This window comes from Phaethon aethereus, assembly GCF_964289735.1.
Source record: "Phaethon aethereus genome assembly, chromosome: Z".
In the NCBI taxonomy this organism is placed as follows: Eukaryota; Metazoa; Chordata; class Aves; order Phaethontiformes; family Phaethontidae; genus Phaethon; species Phaethon aethereus.
Genome location: NC_138577.1, coordinates 58,042,178 through 58,065,835, shown reverse-complemented (window position 1 = coordinate 58,065,835; position 23,658 = coordinate 58,042,178). Strand labels below are relative to the sequence as shown.

The 23,658-nt window shown below is 41.8% G+C and overlaps 2 protein-coding genes across 2 annotated transcripts; both read left to right on the top strand.

The window, feature by feature from the left end:
- Positions 1-1,463: 1,463 nt before the first annotated feature.
- On the top strand, positions 1,464-11,601 carry TMEM175 (transmembrane protein 175; the record flags this gene model as incomplete). Its single annotated transcript, XM_082013802.1, has 8 exons — positions 1,464-1,522; positions 3,735-3,786; positions 5,005-5,040; positions 6,234-6,317; positions 6,978-7,142; positions 8,419-8,497; positions 10,249-10,390; positions 10,938-11,601. Exons 1-8 carry the CDS (start codon positions 1,479-1,481, stop codon positions 11,599-11,601), a joined length of 1,266 nt encoding a protein of 421 aa, XP_081869928.1. The 5' UTR covers positions 1,464-1,478.
- Positions 11,602-17,304: 5,703 nt separating this feature from the next.
- ATP5ME (ATP synthase membrane subunit e) lies at positions 17,305-19,251 on the top strand (the record flags this gene model as incomplete). The annotated part of the gene is made up of 4 exons (XM_082013492.1): positions 17,305-17,340; positions 17,510-17,564; positions 17,884-17,982; positions 19,154-19,251. 4 exons carry the CDS (start codon positions 17,305-17,307, stop codon positions 19,177-19,179), a joined length of 216 nt encoding a protein of 71 aa, XP_081869618.1. The 3' UTR covers positions 19,180-19,251.
- Between the last annotated feature and the right edge of the window lie 4,407 nt (positions 19,252-23,658).

The window sequence follows — 23,658 nt, the reverse complement described above, 5'->3', positions numbered from 1 at the left end:
ACGGAGGGCGGCGGGAGGGGGAAGCGCCGCTCCCGCCCCGCCCAACGGAGCGCAGCGGGGCCATGTCGGCTCCGCGGGCCGCGGCGCCGGGCCCCGGCGGCGGGACGGCGGAGCCCGAGCCGGTGCCGGTGCGCGGCCGGGGACTAGAGCTGGAGCTGGGGAGCAGCTCGCAGACGTCGCACCGGCTGCTGGCCTACAGCGACGCGCTGCTCTCCATCATCGCCACGGTGATGGTGAGCGGTCGGCCCTGCCCAGCCCCGGCGAGGACTCGGCCGCAGAACCCGGGCGGGTGGCGGGGCTCGGGGCGGGCTGGCGCCGCGGGGAGGCCCGGCAGCGCGGCCAGGCCTGGGGCCCGCCGTTGGGCGGCGTGAGGGAGAAACGCTGAGCGGCCGCAGTTTGTCCCGGGCTCTGCGGATTGAGCTCCAGCCCTGTCCGTCCGCTCGCCTGCCCAGCGCTTTGGAGGAGCCCTGTGCGCCTCTTTCCCTTCGGCCCCGGCCCTGCAACGCTGCGGCGACATGTCGGCGCCGGTCCCGGTGCCTGGGAGCCGTGTGCCGGCCGGCGCGACGACCCCCTCCCCGGGTGGGGGTGCCCGGTCGTGGCGGGAGGCAGCAGCGTTGTCTCCGTGCGGGCGGGAGGTGATTCAGTCTGCCGGAACGGGTAGACTGTTGGTAGCTACGTGATCCAGGAATATCTGCGACCACCTGAAGTTTTTTGGATTTTAATAAAACTCTCAGTAAGGAAAAGAATGCCACGTACTAATAAGGTTTTCTTATTTCAGATTTTGCCTGTGGCTCACACAAAAATACATCCTGATCAGGTACCGTATGTGTTCTGTTTTGTTGCTTCTCGCGTCTTTGCAAGTACGTACAACACCCTAATTTAGCACCTCCACTTCGTTTCGAGTTCCAGACTTTCAAAAAGCCCAAACCATTAAGTAACATTAAAGACAACTGAAATTTCCCCTGGGGGCAGGAGCTGTTAAACTTGGGGTGAAAAACTTAAAGACGGAAGATCTGTGTAATCTGCAGAAGTTGTGATATAAAGCCTGAATATGCTGTATATTGTAGGCCATAGATTTTATCCAGTTACTTTTGTATGAAAAATGAATTGCTCATCTGACAAAAACATCTTTCAAAAAGCTTCTGCTGTATTTCGTAATACATCATCACTTAGAGAAGCCACTTACATAGTGCAAATTGAATGCTGGTTTTAAAATGAGGTATTACATTAATAAATGTAATCAGAATAAGGAAAGGTGGAAAAGACGACTGCAGAAAATAAACTAATTCTGAAAGAAACAGGAATTTTCAAAAAAACTATTACATGACTGCATGTCCTTCCTCATTTGCAGATACTACTAATAGTTTCACAATGTAACATTTAACTTTCCTTTCTCTGCCTCTGGGTATCACTTTCTGTTTCAGAAACTAGGTGAAAGTGTTCAGCAACTTCTTCTAGCAAAAATTGCAGTCTACCTGATGACCTTCTTAATAGTCACAGTGGCATGGGCAGCTCATGTAAGGTAGGAACACAGTGTTTAAATCCAAAGTTAAAGAAGAATGATTGTTTGTTTAAAAGGACAGGACATAATCATACGTCTGATACGTTTCTGTCTTGCTGATATACTTCTGAATTGTCTTTCACTGGATAATATAAAAAACTCATTGTAAAGAAATGCTACCCTGAGCTGTGAATCCCAAGGGGAGGTTTAGATTGGATATTAGGAAAAATTTCTTGACTGAGAGAGCGGTCAAACATTGGAACAGGCTGCCCAGGGAGGTGGTGGAGTCGCCATCTCTGGAAGTATTCAAAAAATGTGTGGATGTGGCGCTTCAGGACATGGTTTAGGGGGCATGGTAGTGTTGGATTAACGGTTGGACTTGATGATCGTGAAGGTCCTTTCCAACCTTTGTGATTCTGTGAATAACTGTACTCTTATACCACTGATACAGTGATAGAGAGGAAAACAAGCACTATATATCTTTTTAAACTAGAGTTACTCTTCATTTTACTTCATATTCTATCTGGAATTAAACTTCTAATTATGCTGAAAAAGCATGACTTTGTAACTTGTGTGCTACAAAAATAGAGGAACTGATATAGTCCAACTGGGCTAAAACTTGTCTCTCAGTCCTCGGCAGCAGTTCTCACAAAATCAATTGCAATGTTGCAGATGCTGCTTTTTGTAGACTTATGGACACTGCTACCTGCCCCTGTCTTGACAGTTAAAAAGAAATTGACGTTCAGGCATTACACTGGAATCAGGGCAGTTTTTGTTTGAGTTTTGAGATTTACAAATGCTACTATATTCTTTCCTTAAGTAAGTGGATTGACCGCATTCTAATAGAGGCGTGCAACCTGTAATTCAATACTTGAAGTTGATACTTCACATCAATGCTTTTATCACATTGCTTTTCTTTGCTTGCATAAGTAAATGCTGAAGGCATGGTCTTTGAATAGTTTAGGGTTTTCTGGAGGGTGATTGGTTATATTGATTCTAAGCAGTTTGGAAGAAAAGCTTATTTTCTTTGTGTAATAACTATGCTGTACCTTTAGGAGAAATAATTTTAAGCCTTAAAATTCTGAAAATACTCTGGCCCTAACAGCATGAACTTGCCTCTGTTCTCCCAAGTAAAATTTAGAGAAAATCAGAATAATAGCTCTTCACAATGGCATATGAGACAAATTAAAATCTGACCTGGATCTGCTCTGAAAGGTCTGTGCAGTGCTATGGCAGGGCTCAGATCCCTACACCATGTTGCATCGTCTGACAAGCTAAAAGTCAGTCTGGTGACTATATTTTTATTTTGGCATCAGACTATCAAATGGACTTGTTCACGTTCTTGTGTGAGCAGTGAACAGTGCCTGCTGGTTGATGTCTGCCTTTGTTCATGCTTCAGAATCATTTGCAGTGAGCACAGGCTGTCAGTCTCCTGTTAGTTCTGGGCCTTGCCTGTGTTCAACCAAATAGGTGATTAATTGACAGCTAATGATAGTTGTCCTGTGGCTCCCAAGCCTTGTGCAGTTCAGTAGCAGTTTTCTGGGTGTCATGTCCCGGGTGTGTCACATGGCAAAAGATAGAGTTCTTTTGGAACAAGACTGCTGTGGGAGAAATCAAACCAGTAGCCTACCCTGTGACTGCATTTCACCCTATAGTGAAGTGACAAGTCCTCCAGAGAATTGTCATCAACTCCTGCTCCTGAATCACCCTTTATCTTCCATTTTCCAAGAAATGATACCCATTTGTAGCTCACTGCCTTGTTAGGCTTTTGGTATGTGACTTGATGGGTCAGAAGTGCCATCTGGATCACTTCTTCACAGATGAATTGGCAGTTAACAGCAGTGAAATTTACTTCAAAGTAAATATATAATTTCAGCTGTAAAGGAAGAACAGAATAGGGTTAAAAAAACCCCAAACAAACCAACAGTTTGCTACATCATGTGCCAGTTGTCCTTCAAATAGAAATGAGGTTCTTAATAACTGCTCCATGATTGAACTTGACTTGACTTGAATTGATTGAACTTGTATCTTGCTTTTCAAATTTTTCTAACAAATTACTTCCATGTTGCAACTAATGAGTTTTGGTAGCACCTGGGCTACTCCTATAAATTCTGGAGCAAAGGAAACGGCTTTCCTCTCTAATATCAGAAGTGTACAATTTGTATCCAGTGTTGTAAAATGTATTTTGGGAGCTGGCTTGTTCATGATGCCTTGCCTTGCCTTGCCTTGCCAGGTTGTTTCAGGTGATAGAGCTCATAGATGATGTCCTCGCTCTTCTAAATCTGGTGAGTCTTGTCAGACATGGTGGATGTTTAACTACCACAGGTTACTTTTTCTTGAGTCTATATGTACCTATACAAAAGTTTCTAATTTAAATAGCATAACTGCCAAATTTCCAAGTCAGGAAACAAAAAGAGTTTGAGTTCCTCCTTGCCAAAGTGGCTGATTGATAACTAACTTGCTTTTAATTTCCACGTTTTACTGTAATAGTCTGAAGTTCATCTGAGGGACCTGAAGGGGTAGCTAAGGCAAAAGGTTTTGTCTTTGTTCATCCATGTCATCTGTCCTCCAGGTTTAAGAAAATGAAATGCTATGTCTTTTGTGGCAAAAAATCTTAGTAGTAGGCTTAAATTACAGTTAATGTTTTCAGTAATTTCTCTAAGTTGCTCAGAAATTCATTCTGAAGCTTATTTGAACCAGAGGATTATATGATTTTTCAAAAACTACCACTGAGAGACCAATCTCTGAATTGGTGTTTTGAGATTTACAGTTGCATAAATCTTGTACCTTAAAAATTGTTCATTTATTTGAGGACATTTTTTAATGAGCCGCCCTGTAATATCTTTGTTACTAATAGTTGTAATGGGATGCTGCAATGGTGAATGTATTCTTGCTTTCAGCTAGAGCTTTGTATTTTTCTATATTGTTTAAAATTCTGCTATATGACAGTGTGCAAGCATGCAGTTAATGTAATTTTGTTAAAAAAAATACTGAGTTTAAAATCCATGAGGTAACACTGCCTGCATTACTTTAAGGCATGTAATTCTTATCTACTGTAGCTTTCAAAGCACTGCATTTCTTTGTGCTTGAGGTTGGAGGTTTTTTTAATTTGGCTTTTTCATATATGAAATACTTGTGATCAGAGATTAATGTTTTTGACAAATCAGAAACACCTTTTTAGAAGGTCTGGTACTTTTGGCAGTCCTACTTTAGAAAGAAGTCTGGTAAGAACCATAGCAAAACTTTTGCCAGTGGCATTGGTAACAAAACTGTAGTATTTTCTAAAATCAGCCTGTACAGTTTGGATAGCAAACATGGAAGATGTGTACAGAACTACCCATTTGTTACAGTCAAAGCTCAGCAACTGCCAAAATGTGGTTTTTTTCATGACTCAGCATGAGCATTTGATCTGTTTGTGTTGCATTCTATGGACACATCTTTAAAGAGGGAATTGCTTGCTTTGTATTTTACCTAGTCTTTCAGTATGCCTTTTTCTTTTTTAGGCTTGTATGATGATCATAACGTTCTTGCCATACACAGTAAGTACTTTTCTAAAATTTTAAATATGATTAAATTACAGGTTTTTTTCTTTATTTATTTGAAAAGACTTTACCAAAGTATCCGGAAACCCAGGAAAGTGTTGTTATAGTATAAAACTTGAATCCATTGTAATAGTTAAGCCTTACTTTTTTAAAGTTTGTGAGGACATGTTACAACCTTCAGTGACTGCATGTTATAGACCTGGCAGAAAATGGGTATTCTGTAAGAAAAAAGATAATCACAGGAACTCATAGTTGCCCATGATTTCTTTTAAAAAAGCAGCTGTATTGAAAAATGTCAAAGTTGCCTGATGAGAATTTTCCATTTTGTAGGGCACTAAAGCTGTGTTTCAAGCTCCTTTTTAGATGACAGAACATGTTCCTTCTGTAATCTAAACAGAGATTTTTGATATCACTTTTGACTTACTCAGCGAGGTTGATTCTGGCAGCCAATCATTCATTTTTTAAATCTGAAATTTTGATGTTCTGCACAATTTCTGGTCAGATGACCTTTAAATCTAGCAAGAATATTTGCAACTGAACACCATATCAGTAGAACAAATCAAAATGCATCTTGACTTTTATTGTATGGTTAGAACAGATTTCTACTTCAGGCACCTGTTTCTCTGTGGATATATCTGTGTTATGTATTAGTCTGCAAAGAATAAGGCTGTGGTCAGTAAAGCAATCTTTATCAGCAAGGGCACATACTTTTTACTTTGCCTTGAAGCTGAAATAAGCTTTGGAAAGTTGGGATTTTTTTTCCCCTCTATTAAAATGGCAGAAATTAATACAAGAGGGAGCCATGGAGGTAAGGAAATTACAAGATTCAAAAAAGTATCCTAATTAGCAAGAACTTTCACACCTATGAACATCTTGTCCACTGAAAACACTGTTAAACTTTATGCTCAGCTACAAGCCAGTCTGCAGTTATTGTGGAGACATAGTGTCAGAGAGGTTAAGGTTTTGTGAGAGATTCAGATGAGAGCAAATCCATCTTTCCAGATGCCTTTGGTTTGGATGCTGACATGTATTTGTGGCTAGAAATTGTATTTAGTGGAATTATGTTGAAATGTAAAGTATTATTTAGGTTTTTGAGTTTCAGTATTGAATGAAGAGTGCTTCCGTTTCTCTACTGTTACTCGCACATTGCTTCTTAATGAAATATTTAACCTAGTTGCATTTTTTTCTAGTTTTCCTTAATGGCCTCCTTTCCAGAGGTACCTTTTGGCATTTTCCTGTTCAGTGTCTGTGCTGTTGTCATTGGCCTTATACAGGTATTGGAGCTATCCATTTACATTTTCACTTTTAAATTATTTTCTTGGGCAGAACTAAAATTATGTTTCATAACTATGGGTATAAATTGCTGCATGTCTTTTCTGGATTGTATAACACTCTTTTTCAAAGTTGTGACTGTTGTGATAATATAGTACCTGTGTATAAGATGAAAGTTTGCATTGCCACTGTCCTGTGAAGCTGACTTATGCAACTAAAGCAGCTGATCTCAAAGTCCACAGAATAGTAATTCCTTTCCCACTCTTTAAAAATGCCTTGGGGAAATAGCAGTTGACTTTTTCTGCTGAGGTTCTTGCTGAGCCCTGCAGCGATGGCTGAGTGAACATGGGCTTTCAGCCTCAGTCCAGTGGCACTGGTTTTCTCCTGGTGCAGTGCCTTGTCCCTTTCTGTACCTTGTTGTGAAGGTCTTCATTCCACTTCATATAAGATCTGTGGTCATGATAAGTTTTGCAGAGGAGACTAAAATCCTGACACGCAGTATATTTGAAATCTCAGGTTTCTAAGTCCAGCCCTCCATGTGGGAGTGAAGAATAAGGTTGAAAGTGTTTTGGAATCTGTTTATTTATAGTTTTACAGTTTTATATTTGAAATGCTGCGTATACTTCTATGTAATAACTTCAGTAATGCTCTTCTCCTCGCAGGCTGTGATAGTAGTGTATGGATTCTATCACCCACACTTACTGAATCAACAGATACAGGTGTCTGAAAATCAGAATTTCTATAAACGTCATATCTTAAAGATTATCCTAAGAGGACCAGTTTTATGCTTTTTAGCAGCCATCGTTTCTTTTTTCTTTATTCCTTTGGTAAGTTCTTCCAGTTAACTGCAAACTGATGCTGTGTATTAAAATAATGATGTCCATGTTAAATATGCAGACTTTCTCAGTTTCCAGTTCTGTGGTGGTGTTGCATTGAAGGTGTTCACTTCACAGATACCAATCTGTAATTTGACCCATGAGTTCGGATAGGTTCAAGAGAATATTCTGCTACAGTATTTGCTTTACTTGCTCTGCCTGCTTTTTTTTTTAATGCTTCTCTTAATTAGAAGCAGGTCTTCTAAACTGCAACTTACCATCTTGCTCATCGTAAGTAAGTGAGATAATGTGGAAGGTTACATGAAATAAACATCACATTGCACAAACTGAAGACAAGTGACTATAATTGCTGCACTATCTCAGAGTGTAAAAGAGCAAATAGAATAAGCAGACCAGTTAGCCACACTGTATCTCAAAAGAAGTGGTTTTGGCTCAGGGCTGCTCTTACACAGCCTTTTTCTCTGCCATCTTTATTAAATGGCATTGAGTGTCTCCTACTTATTAATAGCTTTTATCTTTCTCACTTGGAACTGAAATCTAGTTTTTACATGTATCCTGAGCTTCCCTTCCTCTATCTTGTTCCTTAGGAAAAGGTGGATTTAACAGAATTTTGAGGAAGATTCCATGGGAATTGGCAGTGTTTAAATAATCCCCAAAATTGTGAGGAACCACGTTACTGTTGATAAAAGGGACAGTTATGAGTCCAAATGTGAAAAGGCCTACTTTTAACTGAAAATACGTTTTCCTTTTACACCGTTACTTCCCTCTTCTCCCCCACCTTGTTTGCTAGTATATTTTCTTTTACTATTAATAACAATGAAATTAGTCTCCAAGTTGCTCTTGTGCTTAGACCTGTGCAAACCTGTGAACAACTTACAACCCACTGAGGTGTCTTTGGGACACAAGTAATAGAATCGTAGAATCTCTCAAGTTGGAAGGGACCCATAAGGATCACATGGGGTAGTTCTCCAACTTCCAAAGAAGTCATTACTGCATTTTTGTTAGGAGAATTATTTCCCTTCTTGTTTTACCTTACTTCATTACTAGTACTACATTAGCTATCAAAAAGCAGTATTACGTTGCACATGCAATATTCAGGAAGTGAATGTGCATTTCAGATGAGCCTTTTCCATGTCATAAAGTCAAGATTTGTTTTTCTCAGTATGATTATACCTAGAGATTGAGAGTAATAGCTTCATATTAAATTTGGAAGGTAATTTATATTTTGATAACTAAAATTAAACTGTGTTCATTTTCCTCTCTATAGTCTTACGTACTTCTTGGGCTCGTAATTGTTTTTCCGCATCTTACTCGATTGATTACATGGTGTAAAACCAAGATTGTTGGTGAGTAACAATATTTATAGGAGTATGTTCAGATATATATTAGGTTGTAAATATGTTATCCAAACAGCCCCGAATGAAGTAATTTTAGTTCTACTTCCATTTTCAGTCTTGGAACATAGTGATTTTGGGATTTATTGCCATTCTTCCAGTTTCTCCAGCATTCCCTGGTTTCCCTTAATTTGTGACTAGATTTGTGTAAGGCAGAACACATTCAAAGGTAATTTCTGAGTGCAAAACCTCTCTGGCTTGTCCTGAATACGCACGTGCATGCACACATACACACAGGTACGTGAATGATGGCTGCAGGCCATTCTATCCCTTTTCCCTCCTGAAAAGGGAGCATGAGGATTGGAGAATACAGGAAGCAAGCTTTATGCCTGTATCAGTTTCTTCTCAGCAATGGTCCCACATTTTCAAACTGGTAAGCACAGCACCTATAAATCAAACTTTTTCAGGGTAATTAATTGCTCAGATTGTTACATCTCATTAATCTATCTGCTGCGGTCTAAAGGTGTGCCTTCACATGGCTCAAATCAGCCTAAATCCACGCTTCCTTCCCTCACGCTCCTCGCTTATGTTCTTTCTGCCCTCCTTATGTCAGCACTAACAAGTGCACAACCACACCAAGAGCCAGAGCTGCTCTTAAATTCTGCTGAGAAGGGGGTTGCCAGTGCCAAAGTAAAGAAGGTGGTATCATGCAACCTACTCAGCCAGAAGGTGGAGCATCCTTCTTTGAGAGCAATATAAACTGACCACAAAAACACTGAGCAGATTATGTCTTTGGAATCAGCACTCCCAAGGTGAGTCAGAAGAATAAGCCCTTTGTGCTTCTGCTGCTGCTGTTCAGGCTAGTAGAAGTCTGTCCACGTACACTGCAAATGGGAAGATACTTCTGACTCCACCATGTGGCTGCAATAATAGACAGAGGAGGCAGAAATGCTCTGAAACAGATAAAGCCAGACTCTCAGAGCCAGAGAATACACACATACAAAAATTGCCTTTGCCTGCTGCAAGGGGAGCACTGCAGTTTGCAGGCAGGTCATGTCTGTGTACATCTCACCCTATCAGATGGCTGACATAAATTACTTCTTTATTGACTGAGTTGTGATTACACTTGGTTTTCATTCAGTTCCTTGCCTTACTTCCTCTGGAAGCTGTCAGCTTTTTCTTCATCCAGTCTATACTCCTGAAGTGGTAAAGTGGTGCAGCTTGGCTAGCTGGGCAGTTTAGAGTCCAGTCTCAGGGATGTGTTTGACATTGCCTATAAAAGCTCCAGAGCCCCACCTTTTGACCAAAGACTGGATTTATTTTAAAGTGTGCCATTTGATGTCGCAGTGCAGCCCTCGTGCTCCTGTGAGTTTTTTCTCCCACACAGTATAGAGGACCTACAGCTATTAGGGCTCCTCAAGTTACAGCATCTGATTTGTTTAGCTCAAATGTTTTGTTCAATTACAGCTTTGAGTCATTATTCATCTGGTGGAAATGGTCTGCCATAGAGTTTAAAGGACAGGGCTTTTTTGTCCCTGAAGCACTTGTTATCCTGAAAGCAGCATGATCTTCAGGGAGAGGCACAGCTGCTGAAAAAAGTGGAATGACTGACCTGTGTGGATGAACAGCACCTTTCTTTCTACAGAAGGATTTTGGCAGGTGGGGAGAAAGAGAAAGGGAGGTCAGAGTAGGTTGTTTAACTACCTTGTTTTATACTGCCTGATTTTGTCTTTCATTAGTAAACATCTGGATTTATTTTCCAGGTCAGAGAAATGAAGAGGAGGAACACCATAGCTTAGAAACCTTCACTTTTTATCTCAGTGAGCCTCTGAGTAAGGAACGGGTAGAAGCATTCAGTGATGGAGTCTATGCTATTGTAGCAACCCTGCTCATTTTGGATATATGGTAAGGCTTTGTGTTGCCCGTTACACTTTATGTTGTTAAATATTAACTTTTGTCTATATGTAATATTTGAGGAAACAAAATTAACCAAACATTGTCTTTGACTTTTAAAATCCACAGGGGTTACTTTAAGTATCATTTTCTGGAAAGATAAAGAACGCAAATAAAAAATATTTGTAATGCTCACTTTTCAGCAGTAGTGATCGTCAGTCTATTTAATGTATATTGGGGTGGAGAGTCTTGAAGAACAAAGCTTCCTTTTTGCTTAGCCATTTTTTTCAGTTAAAAGGCTTTAGTCAACAAAAGCTATTTAGTCATTGTGGTGACTTTATTACATTAACCCAAAGGAATGCCAGCTTACTTTCAGATTTCCTTTCAGATCTAAATTTTTGTGGAGCTGTTATTTGACAATTTTAAGTTACAAATTAGAGAGCTACAAAGTAGATGCCTGTTCCCTACTTGCTCAGAGTAAAGCAACATAGTTCAGTGTTGGTCCAGGTGTGTTTTTATAACAGTAACATGCAAAATTAAGTAAGTATTCTCTCCACAGTGAAGACAACGTCCCTGATCCCAGAGAAGTTGAGGAGAAGTTCCATGGCAGCCTTCTTGAAGCTCTAAGTGAATATGGGCCAAACTACCTTGCCTACTTTGGCTCATTTGTAACAATTGGTCTCCTGTGGTTTGTCCATCACTCACTTTTCCTTTATGTAACAAAAGCTACACGATTAATGGGACTGCTTAATATACTCTCATTGGCTTTCATTGGTGGGCTTCCGCTAGCTTACCAGCTGACCAGTGAATTTGCAGAGAAGTCTCACAATGAAATAGAAGCCATTCAGGTCAGTTGTGTTATCACTTTCTTTGCCAGCATATTTCAGTTTGCAATATGGACTACAGCCCTCCTCTATGAAAGGGAAACTTTGCATCCTTTTGCTAGATATGGTGGCAAGGAGCATGCCTTCATGTTTGCCAAGCTGGCTCTCTACCCTTGTGTAAGCCTTGGGGCCTTCTTTCTAACATGCTTGTTAAGTGAATTTAGCACAGCAATTTTCCATATTATGCAGATTGTAATCCCATTTGCTTTTCTTGCCTTGCGCATTTTTGTTAGAATTTCTTTAACTGTCATAAAGTCTGTGATGTCTCTCTCCAGACGGAAGGTTGTATTGTTAGAAGAAGAGGAGGCATGTTTGTCTCCTACTGAAACACTGTCCTAAATTTCTGTGCAGTGCATGTGAAGTTACAGCATTAACTTCAGCTTTTCTAATGCACATTATCTTCATGTGTGGATTATATTGATGATCTAAACCAAAGCCTGCGTTGGCCGTAACTGGGGCATATTTAAGTTTTGGCTGGTCATGCTTGATACTCTTTCTCCAAAACTTGTAATTATAAAAAAATGGGTAAATAGGGGATACAAAGAAAAGCATGTTCCCCTTCCTTTAGAGTTACCCTTTTGGAAAAAATGCTGCTTGACATGTAACCACAGTAATGATCGACTAAGAAGGGTGCAAACAGATGCCCAGCAAAATGCCCTTTTTTCTGACATACGGCAATCATCATGGCAGCAAAGCACAGTTATAGAATCTGGTTGTGCTACCGTAAGATAGTTAGTGAAGCTTCAAAGACATGGAGACCTCTGAATATCTGGATGGTGCATCATGGTACAACGTTTGTGCATACAGGTTGCTGGTCTCCCTTTTTTTTTTTTTTTAATGGTTACACTGTCTCTCCTGCATAGTCACAAACTTGTGAGAGTATTTCGAGAACTACTTGTGTTTGAGTGGCTCTGAGCATGAGTTTAGGTGCAATTTGCAATTGCAATCCATATGCAGTCTTCTAGGTTACCCGAACACAAGTTCTTCAGGCATATCTGTTCTTTTGAAAGAGGATTCACATGGCTATGTATCCAAGGTTTGAACTAGCTTTGATACCTCCCAGGGAAGGGACTCAAAGAGCTGTGGGACTAGAGGTAAATTTGTTTTCAGTTTTGAAGCAGCTGCATCTGAAATGAAAGGTTTGGATTTCTCAGGCTTTTCGTGTCTGTTTTTATGCCTATTGAAAGGAACATCCTCCTGTTATTCTGAAGGCATGGTGTCATACTCTGAGAGAGTATGAGACTTTCCTGCAACGTATAGGTGTTCCCTGTCAGGTAATGGAGTTGAGTTTTTCCCTAAGTAGAGGCTAAGGGATCCACAGATTTGTGAGTCTCAGCAAGACAGTCAAAGAAAAGGTAACCCTGTAGGAGTTCCAGTCCATGGCATGTTGAATTTTTTTACACTTACATGCAGTTTGATAAGTGTTATGCTTGTCAAACATTACCCTGCAGAGAGCTGTACAGGAGTGGGCAAAGTCATCTAGCCTCTGGCTGCCCTGGAAGCCTTTATGTTGCTTTTTAGGAGAGCTGTTTGTTTGTAGCTTGAACTGTCCTAGTGCCTGATAACTTTAATGCCATATTTAAAGGCATTTGAGGGACTTTGTTCCTCTTAAAAAAACCCTAAAAATACTGTGGCAAAGTATGCCTGGAGTAATTGTTAGTTAAAACAAATTCAGATATTTCCTTTCAGTTGAAATCAGTGTTGAAAGCACTTCTGATTTTGGTTTGTAGCACCTTGGTACCAATATGTCATTGTTAATATTATGTAATTCTTGTGAGAGAGTATGCTCAGATATTCAAGGGAGTTTATACCTAAGTGAGGTTAAATGACTTGCACTAGGATTCTGCATTGTGTTGTGTATTGCAGGGTTTTTCTGATATTTAATAAAAGCACTTTTGGTTCTATATGGTTTTGTTTCTAATGTGCAGCAGGCACATAATAAGCAGTGAATATGTGTATTTGTAATAAATTTCAATCAGTGAAAAAACAAAGCTTCTAGCCCTTTATTTCTGCTCTGCAGATGAAACTTAAATCTGATGTCTACAATTAAAATGATGTTGGACATCTTTTAATTATTTTTCCTCCAACATCATCAAAGTCCCTTCCAGCCATTCTGTGATTTTGCATGAAACACTGAAAAGCTTTTAATGTGATGTAAAGAAATGTTGATTGTACTTCTGTTGTGCTTGAAGAATAAGAGACCTGAAACTGAATATGATGAAGAAATTTCATTCCAGTGCTTACAGGGTTACTTTGAAGAACATTGAATTGCAATGTATAAATACCAGAAGGAACTGTGTTGGCTGACTAATGCATTTTTCTGTTTTGGGGTTTGGGTTTGGTTTTTTTTTTACCCCACTTGCAAGTAAGTAATCTGTTCTGCAGAAAGAACAATTTTTTTTTTCTCACTTGTCATCAAGATACCATTATTTAAAGCAAATTTAGTAACATTTCAGAACCTAAACTTGAGGGCAAACTTGACCTGAGGTTTTGCATAAACAGAGTTGGTTTAGGATCATTCTTATAGTTTTGGTCAGTTCTGGAGAAACAAACTGCATTTCAGAACAAGGCCTTAGTTTGAAACGTGCAATTCTCAAGTAGAAAGAATGTTCCCAAATCTAACTGTAACTATCTCTTCTTTACAGAATTACTAATGACCACAGGGGTTTTTCTCTAGAAAAATTAAAGTTAAACACTTAGTAATGATTATAATAATCCCAGAATCACAGAATGGATGAGGTTGGAAGGGACCTCTGGAGACTGTCTAGTCCAACCCTCCTGTTTAAAATAGCGTCAGCTAGAGCTGGTTGCTAAGGACCGTGTCCACTCAGACTTTGAGCATCTGCACGGATGGAGACACCACAACCACTCAACAGGTCAACCTGTTTCAATGGCCAATCGCCCTTAGAGTAAAAAAGGGGTTCTTTTTCTTTTTTGCTTCCATTTAAAAGGAATTTCCTGTATTTCAGTTTGTGTCCATTGCTTCTCATCCTGTCACTGAGCACCACTGAGAAGAGTCTGGCTCAGTCTTTGCTCCTCCCCATCAGGTGTTCGTAAACATTGATAAGATCACCCCTGATCCTTTTCTTGCAGGGTGCATAATCCCAGCTCTCTCAGTCTCTCCTTCTATGAGGATGCTCCAATCCCTGCATCATCTCCATCACCCTTTGGTGGACTTGCCTTAGAATGTCCATGTCTCTCCTGTACTGGGGAGGGGAGAGCTGGACACGGCACGCTGGATATGCTGTCACTAATCACCTCCCTTGACGTGCCAGTGGTACTTTTCCTAAGTCCAGAAGGCTGCTGGCCTTCTTTGCCAGAATAATGGTTCTAATTAAATAAAATCTGAAAGCAAAGAAGAAAAATTGCAGTAAAACATTGCAGTAAAACTTCCCTTCTAATGACATTGAAATTTTTTCCTGTGGTACTGATACTGCCAGTCAGGAACAACTGCCTTTGAAACTGAATGGGTCAGGTTGGACAAAACGTGGTCACGCATGGGATGGTATTTGAGAAGTCCATTGTCTCCCAGTTCACAGCTGTGATTCTGTAATAATGGCTGTTTTATTTGTTCAAACTGGTTGGCCTTGGTAATCACCTCATGTCCAAAATTAATCCATTCAAGACATTAAAAGATGGTAACAGCCACTCGCAGCACTGTCATCTGTGTCTTCCACAACAAATCGTGCTAGCTGAAAAATTCTGTTAAAGACTGCTGAAGGATGCAGTTTCAGTTTGGAGCCTTCAGAATAATGGTGAGCATACAGAGCTCTTCATTTACTTTAAAAGAGTAACAGTCATAGCTGCAGTTCTTTGCAGAGACAAGATTTGTGTTTAATCACTATAAACATTGTAAAGGGTTTATGACTTTTTTCCATTTTATTTGAAAATAACTGAGTTAGTGCAGATAAATAACTGAGCACAAATAATTCTCTTACAACATACCAGGAAGTTGTATCTTATGAGGACTCAAACTTCCATCTAAGTTTGGAACAGACATAGTCAAAGCTATTGTTTGGCATCTGATAAATCAAGAGCAGCTCTTGTGATTTGATTTTTCAGTAAACTAAAGTCAGTCACCAGGAATTTTGGACTTCCTCAGTTTGATTTTTCAGTGTGAGTGTACTTGACAGTAGTATGCAAAGCTTAAATTCATTGTAGGAACTTGGTTTGCAGCCTTCAGCTTGGTAACCTGTGGGGTTACTCAGGACAGTGTCAGTAACTGTGACCTATTTTTTTGCTACTGTTGAATGGGGCACAAAGATAAATGTTGTGGTGAGAAGAAAACACACAGATCTCTTTTAATGCTTATAATTTGAGATTTTATTGCAGGTAACTACATGGTGCCATTTACTCCTCCTTTTCTCCTCCATGTGTGATGGTGTAGCATCACGACTTGTAGTTGAAGTTGCATGCTGCATCAGTAAAGGAAGACCAGAACATCTGCTCTGTGTATCACCAAAAGAAATGAAGAGCAGTAGTGATTTTTCTGCAGAGCTTTAGTGCTTTCTATTTAAATATCTGGCATAGGGATGTCATTCAATTAATTGCTCAAAATCATTAAAAAATGGAGAATTTTGTTGCTTTGAATAAATTAAGCTCCATCAGTAATTCAGTAAAGCACTTCTGCAAAGCAAAAGCTTCAAAAATGAGTTAGTGCTAATTTGTAACGGCACTGGCTAAAGAGCAGAATCTGCTGTTACTGACATACTCCTTCTGTAGAATTGATTTTTTTAGAACTATGTAAAACATGCTTCTTTTTGCTCGCCCTGTATGAGGAGTTTGGAACTTTTAACATGTGGGACTTCTTTCCTTTTCTAAAAGTGATTTGTATTTAGCACCCACATTTATGCGAGTGATGGCACTGAATTTGTTAGTCTGAGTCTTCAGAAGGCATTTCAGGCTGGTGGCACACGGAAAAGGCTATTTAGAGGGCTGATTAAAGTTAGCTGTATTTCAAAATAAGCAACGCAGTAATTCAGGGCCAGGACAGTTCACAACTTTTTTCTTTGTAGCAGTAAGTTGAAAAACACCTCTGGCTAATATATGACCTGACTTGAATTGTTTGCTTTTGAAACTGCACCAATACTAGCACCTGAAGAAATGCCAGCCTGGGTTCTAGTTCTGCAAGTGCTGGTCTCCGAGTGTCAGCATGCGCTGTCTTCGCAGATCAACATGAAGCCTCCTACTTACGCTACTGCTGCTTTCTGTGAGGGAGATTTATAACATTTAGTGAAAATCGTGCCACTGCCAGGTATTTAAGGATTTTAAAACTCTCATCTGGACATGTGTTGGAGAAGAGTGGCTGAACAGGCAATCACTGTGCCAGCAGTAACTTCACTGGTTTGCTACTGACTTGGCACCGAGCTCTGTGGTGATTTACTACGGCGCTAACAACTGACACTGGCGTTCGGAAGGGAAGCGATACCCACCCAGCAGTGACCACTCATTTGTAACACTCCAAGTGTTGCTCTGAGCTCTTGCTACTGAAAGTAAGTAAAAAATGTGAGGAAAAAAAAATGACGATACATCACTTACATTCCATCCGTGATACTACAAACGAATGGAATGCTGAGATTCTTCCAACAGGCTCCCTAAAGAGAAAAACAGTTCAGGCCTCTTTTAGTGAAAGATTTTCGATCACCTGTGGCTTGATTAGCAGAAAATAGCACGGGCCATTAGCTTCCAGGGAGTTTACTAGCACTTCTCAGGCGAAGGGGAGAAGCCGAGTCAGCTCCTCTCGGCGACGGCCGACGGACGGGCCGCGGCGACGGCTCCGCCATTTTCTGTCACGGGAGAATGAGCACAGTCCATTTTGTGACGTGATGGCTCCTTACTGCCGGATGACGTGTGACCAAGCACCGAAATCTGGCCCTGGACTGTCAAGGTATTTTTTCAAAACACCCACCGCCTCCGCCCGCTGCGGCGACAGGGGCCGTCTTTCGGGTAGCCCCGCCCCCAGTGGGAAGGCTTTCTTCCCCCCTTCCGCCTCGCAGCCGCCCTACAGGCGTCACTTCCGGCCGCCGCGCCACCGCTGCCAGGATGATCCCGCCGGTGCAAGTCTCGCCGCTCATCAAGGTGAGGGCGGCGGGCGGCTCCCCCGGGTGTCCCGCCGCGCTCCGGGGCGGGGGGGCGGCCCGTGGCCTCGGCGGGCGGGCGGGAGGCGCCGGGTCGGGCCTGGCCTGGCCTGGCCTGGCGGTGTGTGTGAGCTGAGCGAAGGGCGCGTCCTTGTCTCTGCCTCCCGCAGTTCACCCGGTACTCGGCCCTGCTGGTGGGGATGATCTACGGCAAGAAGCGATACGGTGAGTGCGACGCCCTGGGCGGCCTCATCCCCTCCCCCGCGCGGCCCGCAAGGGCACCTTGAGCCGGCGGGTGCCGGCCGCGCAGCCGCCGGCCCGGCCGCCATTTACCCCTCCCCACCGCAGCGAGAGCTGCAAAGGCCTTGCCGAGGTGGTCCTTAGAGGTGGGCTCTTACTGGTTTGAAGTCACAGATTTCTATGAAATGTGCCTTTGTGCCAGTGAAACCGGTTTTTTTTTTTTCCTTTTTGAGTAAACTAGCAGGTGCAGAGCTTTGTGCTGGGTTCTAGAAATAGTGTTTTAAGGCAAATGTGTTAATGACAGATTACCTAAAGCCTATTGCTGAAGAAGAGAGAAGAATAGAGGCTGAAGAGAAAAAGAAACGCGAAGAACTTGAGCGGATTGCAAAAGAGCTTGCAGAAGGTAGTCCCTCAACTTAATTTACGCATCCCCCACCAAGGCATGCACACTGGGTTGCAGGTGGACTGCTGTTTTATCACAGTGTTTTTGGGAGAAATGTAGGCTTACAGCCAGCGGGCTGCAGACCCATGTGCATCCATGGAGCAGTGGTTAGGGTTATGTGAAGGGTAGATGGTGCTGCTGCTTAACAAGGTATTCATAATGTAAGCAGTAGTAGAGGAAGAGATAAAAACACTTTTGCAACCAAACAGGACTTCTTAAATGTCTGTCTGAATTTCCACTGAGAAAATGAACTGCTAAAAGCTGGTGGTTATTCTGTGAGGAATAACTGGAACTGTATATTAACTTTACTCAGATGTCCCTTACTCAGCTGGATGCAGCAAACCTATGATCCCTTTTCTCCATGCAATACAGAAATCTCACAAATGTGACTGATGATCTAAACCAGAAGTTGTAGGGAACCACTTGTAATTGCAACTCAAATATTTAAGTGATATCACTAGCATAGTGTTAGAAGTCAACTTCACTTGTTGTATCTCTCACGCGAGGAGAATGTGCTGAAGGTGATCACTTGGGATTAGTTAGATGCTTCTTTTTTCTTACTCTTTCCCACTGTATAGTATTCCTGCTGCAGCATGCTTCCCCTCATCCTTAGAACTACTTCTTTGGTCCCTTGTGCATTTGTAACAGAGGATTCTTCTCCCGGCCTTACACGGGAGTGTGCTGTCTAGCTTGAGTTCACCTAGGGTTTTTTGGGTGGACTTAGAATAAAGAAGAACTGAAAATTGTTTAATAACTCAAGCTGTCCTTGGTGCAACTACACACTTAGTAACTATTTCCCTGGGAAATAGTGACATTTGCATTGTGCTAAACAAGACTAATGTTGAGCAAAACCTTGTAAAATTAAATGAACTACACATACATAAAATCAAATATGCAAGTTGGTAAATTGTATCAGTTTCTAGAGATAAAGCTATTTTGCACAGCTATTTTACCATCTTAGATAGTCTCTGTTGATCATGGACTAAATAAATGGGTTTTTTACATGTTTTCTAGCTTAGCTGAAATTTTTTGTGTTGTTGGAGATAGAGGCTGTACTATAGTGTTGCTATTCCACTTAATAGTACTAGTCCACTAGTAGTCCTAACTATGTTTATTTTTTCTTCCCTTCTAGCAAATGAAGAGTCCATATTGAAATGAACAAAAGATTGGATCTTAATTTCACGCATGGAAATACATGGCTAGGCTCTAAACTGTTCAGTGGTTGGTGGACTCTGTATGCTATTCTATCAATAAAGTGCTTACAACACTTCAGTTGGTATTTATTGAGTGAGTTGCAAAGAACAGCAGGAGACGTACTTACAGAATGTGACAGGAAGCGTTTGTCACAAGCTGTCCGCTGCTGCGGCTGAAACATCCCGTTGTATTCCTCCAGCAACAGCCAGTCACTACATGTGTTATTCATAGGTAATATTTGTGATCAGAAAATACATACAGTTCAGTATACATGGCCAGGTGGCGGAGGCTGGCATGGCCCTGGCTGCCTGAATTGGTCTACCCTATTTGTTAAATGGGTAGACCGGGAAGTTGCTGTCATCATTTTTTGGCTTTGTGGATTATTGCACAATTCTTGCATAGGACAGTGCAGTCAAATTTGATTGTGACTTGTCAAGGCATGCTCGGATCCAAGGGAATGGTGATCACTTACTAGTCAAATTTTACTAAACACATACCTTTTCAGATGTAACAAATAGTCAAATGTTGTTCCTCAAAACTGAGAACAAACTACAGTCAAACTGTAGTCTGTCCCTTCTTGTAGGAGTGACTGGCTATGGAGGTGACCAATGTTTAAAACATTAATGGCCTTTAATGTGAAATTAAGTCTGCTTTTAGCATGTTAGCTGCTAGGGCACCTCCTCAGCTTCACAGACCTTAGATGTCCCAGGTAGGTAAAAAGCCTATCCCTGTAGATTGCAGTGTTGAGTGACTTGTTTTCTTTTTTGTTCACTGTAAGTAACGCTGATAACGCAAAGATGCAGGAGGTCTGGTTTCTTTGGACAATGGCTAGGTTCCTTCTTCTGACACTGCACATCAGACAGCTGAAGCCACGATTTCAGATCTGTCTTTGTAACTGATAGCAATCTTTTGGGAAACATTGTCATAGGTTTTATTAAACTAATTGCACTTAAATACACAGTCCTTTTTAGGTTTTACACTATCAATGCATGTTCTCAGTAAAAAAGAAAGCAGTCCTGTGGAGTATAGGGAAATACATGACAAAATGTGATTTGAATTGAATGTGTAGCATATGTAATATCTGAAGGGAAAAAAGAGGTTAAGGTGGGATATGTTCAAGGAGAAAAAGGGAACAGGAAAATCAGTTACATGTTGTCATGATTGGGTTTTTAGTTACTTCTTGGCTTGAATGTGTACCTTGTATTGAAATGATAAGGTGATGCTAATGAAAGTAAAGATCTAGACTGCCAATTAGTTTTAAAATTCTAATTCCGTAAAATAGAAGTAATGCATCATATCCTGACCTCTGAGGGTAACAGGATATACTGCATATTTAAAAGCCAGTATTCTTCCAAAAGCCTCATATCTTCAGGAGCTGTAAATTATACCTGAATTGTCAAAAAACTACCTCTTTTTTTTTTTTTTTTTAAACACTGGTGCTCAGCCCGTGTCTGTGGTGCTAGTCTGTAAGCTGTGAAAATGGTGGTTATGTGAAATAAGTGCTATTGAAAAAACACTGAAACTCAACAGGGGATTCAGCTGTGCCTTGGTGGTTGAGCAAAATTGTGATTGTAACAGGATGCTTATGCACTGAAATACCTTTACTGCTGTTCTGTGAAGGGCTGGCCATAGAGGTAGGTACTGCTTTTATCTTTGGGTTGCTGGAGCTGAACCCAGTTGCTAGAACAGCTGTGGCCAGCTGCTGTCTGGAGGGTTAAATGCACTCACCTTGTGTTTGTTTATGCCAGCACTGATTTAGTCTGGCAGTGTGGCTGCGCCCAGCGGAGCTGAGCCTGTCCGTGGTGGGTGAACACAGTGCATTTCACAGAGCTGGGTCCCAGCCCATGCGGTGGTGTTAAGGGGTCTCTCTTCATTGAGGACATCTAGTGCAGCGGCCGTACACAGGGGTTTTTGCAGCGCTCGCCGCTTGCTGTCTTGCCCAGCTGTAGGGCCACAAATGACTCATATCTGAACTCTCCCATTGCCTTTTTGCATTGTGCCTTCATTACCCTCCTTCCCCTGTTGTCCTGCATTTGGGGCTCATGTCTCTCTTCTAACCTAGCTGATAAGTGCTGTGCTGGGTTCTAAATATGAAGGGGATGGGTTCTCCTTTGCAGCCAAGGCTCTCTGTCAGATCTATATGGATTAGGGCACAGTTCCGCATGCAGGATGATACAGAAGTGCCACTTTTCCCATACAGTCCTCAAAATCTGTCTGGAGGGCCAGGTGAGACAGCTATCCTTTTAATACCTCTTACATGGGGATGAACTCCCATGTGGGTGGGAAAGGGGCCACAAGCCTCGCTACACACATATCACAGTGACCAAATTACTTCTCTGCCACTCCAGTCTAGGCAGGCAATAGATGATTATCAGGCTTGAATCAAAAAAAAGCCAATGCTAAAAAACTGTAGTAAGTTTAACACTATTTGCAGCAAGACTAAGGTACCTGTGAACACTGATATATCTTGCAGCATCACCTAGGAAAGTTAACATGCAAAAGGACTGAAATGGATGAGTATATGTTATGTTTTTTTAAGAGAAGACTAAGGAGTGAACTAGTTGTCTTCAACTGAGGGAGATTTGGGGAAAGGCAGCCTCATGCTGAGAGGTGCGTGGCAAAAGGACTGGATGCAGCAGACATGGGTTGCAAGCAAGTACAGAGAAAATTCTGTCAATGTGGGTGGTCAGACTTTTAGCAAGAGCCCAGAGACAATTTTTTTTCTTTGATTCTGTGACAGACTTGGTTACTCCATTTCATACACATGTTCTGTAAATAGGATTCATACAGGTGTTTGGACCCAAGGCTTCACTTTTTCATTGATAAAACACATGGAAGAGAGAGGCAAGCCCAGAGAAAGTAAAGGTAATCTGTCCGACTCTGTGCACAAGCAGTTTTGGAAGCAGTCATCCTAAAGTGCAAAAGGAAAGAGTTTGGCTTTGTGCCTGTGGGAGACTAAGAGCACTTACATGGTTGGGTCGTGTTGCTGGATGGTGGTTTCCTGGGCCATCCATGATCAGGTTTCTTGCAGCTGAGGGAATTCAGTTGCAGTCTTTAGTCCCTGCAACCCTGAGGAAGCTGATGGAATTGCCTCTAGAAGAAGGGGAGAATGTGAGAACAGGCTGCAGATAAATCTAAAGGCTGCTGCAGAAGAGTTGGCCATAAATTCTTTCCCAGTCTGCTAGAGATAAGAGGAAAAAAATGGGGTGGATGTGTTAAATAAGCTTTTATAAATATCTGCTGTCACTGAGAAATAAGTGAGGACAATTCTCGGCCACTTGACTGCACACCAAGCCAAATATTTGTCTGTAAACTTGATGGAAGTTGTGTTTGGCAATGGATTTTGAGATTCTAGAAAGACCTGTGTTATTTGAGCCTGAGGCTACTGCAACCCCCAGCAGCAAGTAACAGCAACCACAACTTGTTGAAAGGTGGAGAAAGCAAGAAAGACAGCATGTGACTCCAGTGAGTGACTGCATCTGACTCCATCTGACATTATGCAAGTTTAAGGTGCCAAGGGATGAGGAAAGTAGGGAGAAGAAGAGGGAGACAGCTCTGTCAAAAGTCAACTTTTTCTTGGAAAGAGGTAAAAATTGAAGCAGAAAGTCAACCTGAGACCAACTGTCTGAGAATGGAAAGATGAGGAAGGAGGCAATAAGAAAATGCCTTTCCTCTCAAAGGGTATGAGAGAGAAGCTCCCCCGTGTTTCCTCTGTAGTCTGGAATACAGTGCAGCCACCTTTTCTTCTGCTGGAACTATGTTTTGTCTGCCTCCTTGGTGCTCTGCTGCTGCTTGAGAGGGACTTTCTCTCCACTGACTGTCTTTCCAAATATTTCCTGTAGCCCACCTTAAGGTTTTGTGGAAAGAAGAGAGGAAGAGGTACAGAGAAAAAAGATTTTTCTCTTGCAAGCATTTGTGATAGATGATGCAAACCACATTCAGCCCAGACAACAATAAATTCTTACTTGGATGCAGTACTCTTTGGGCTCTCGCGTAGCGCTTCTTACACAGGATCTTGAGCTGCCAGAAGGACAAAGCCACTCTGCTGAGTGCCAGGACATGCAACACATCTTCCTGGAGGATGGAGCTGGGATCCATACCCCACCTGTGGTGTTCAATACCATCTCTTCCTTTGAAGAGCTGAGTGGAGGTTGAGTTGTTCCTGTCCTGCTTCCCTGGGAGGCGAGCAGCACTTCCCAGCCTTAGCTGGGAAAAGATAGTGGGCACATCTCCCAGATCCATGAGAGGTGGCTGAAGACAGGACCACAGTCTCTGCTTTCCTCTTGCAGAGAGGGCATTTTTCCCTCCCTCTGTGCAAGAATGGCCACCCTCACAGCTCTGCCAGCAGCAGAGACCTTGTACGTGCTGCCACATCTCCAGCAGTGCCAGGTCGGGCACCTCCACTCACAACCCACCAGCAGCAGCAGGCTAGGCTCCAGCAGA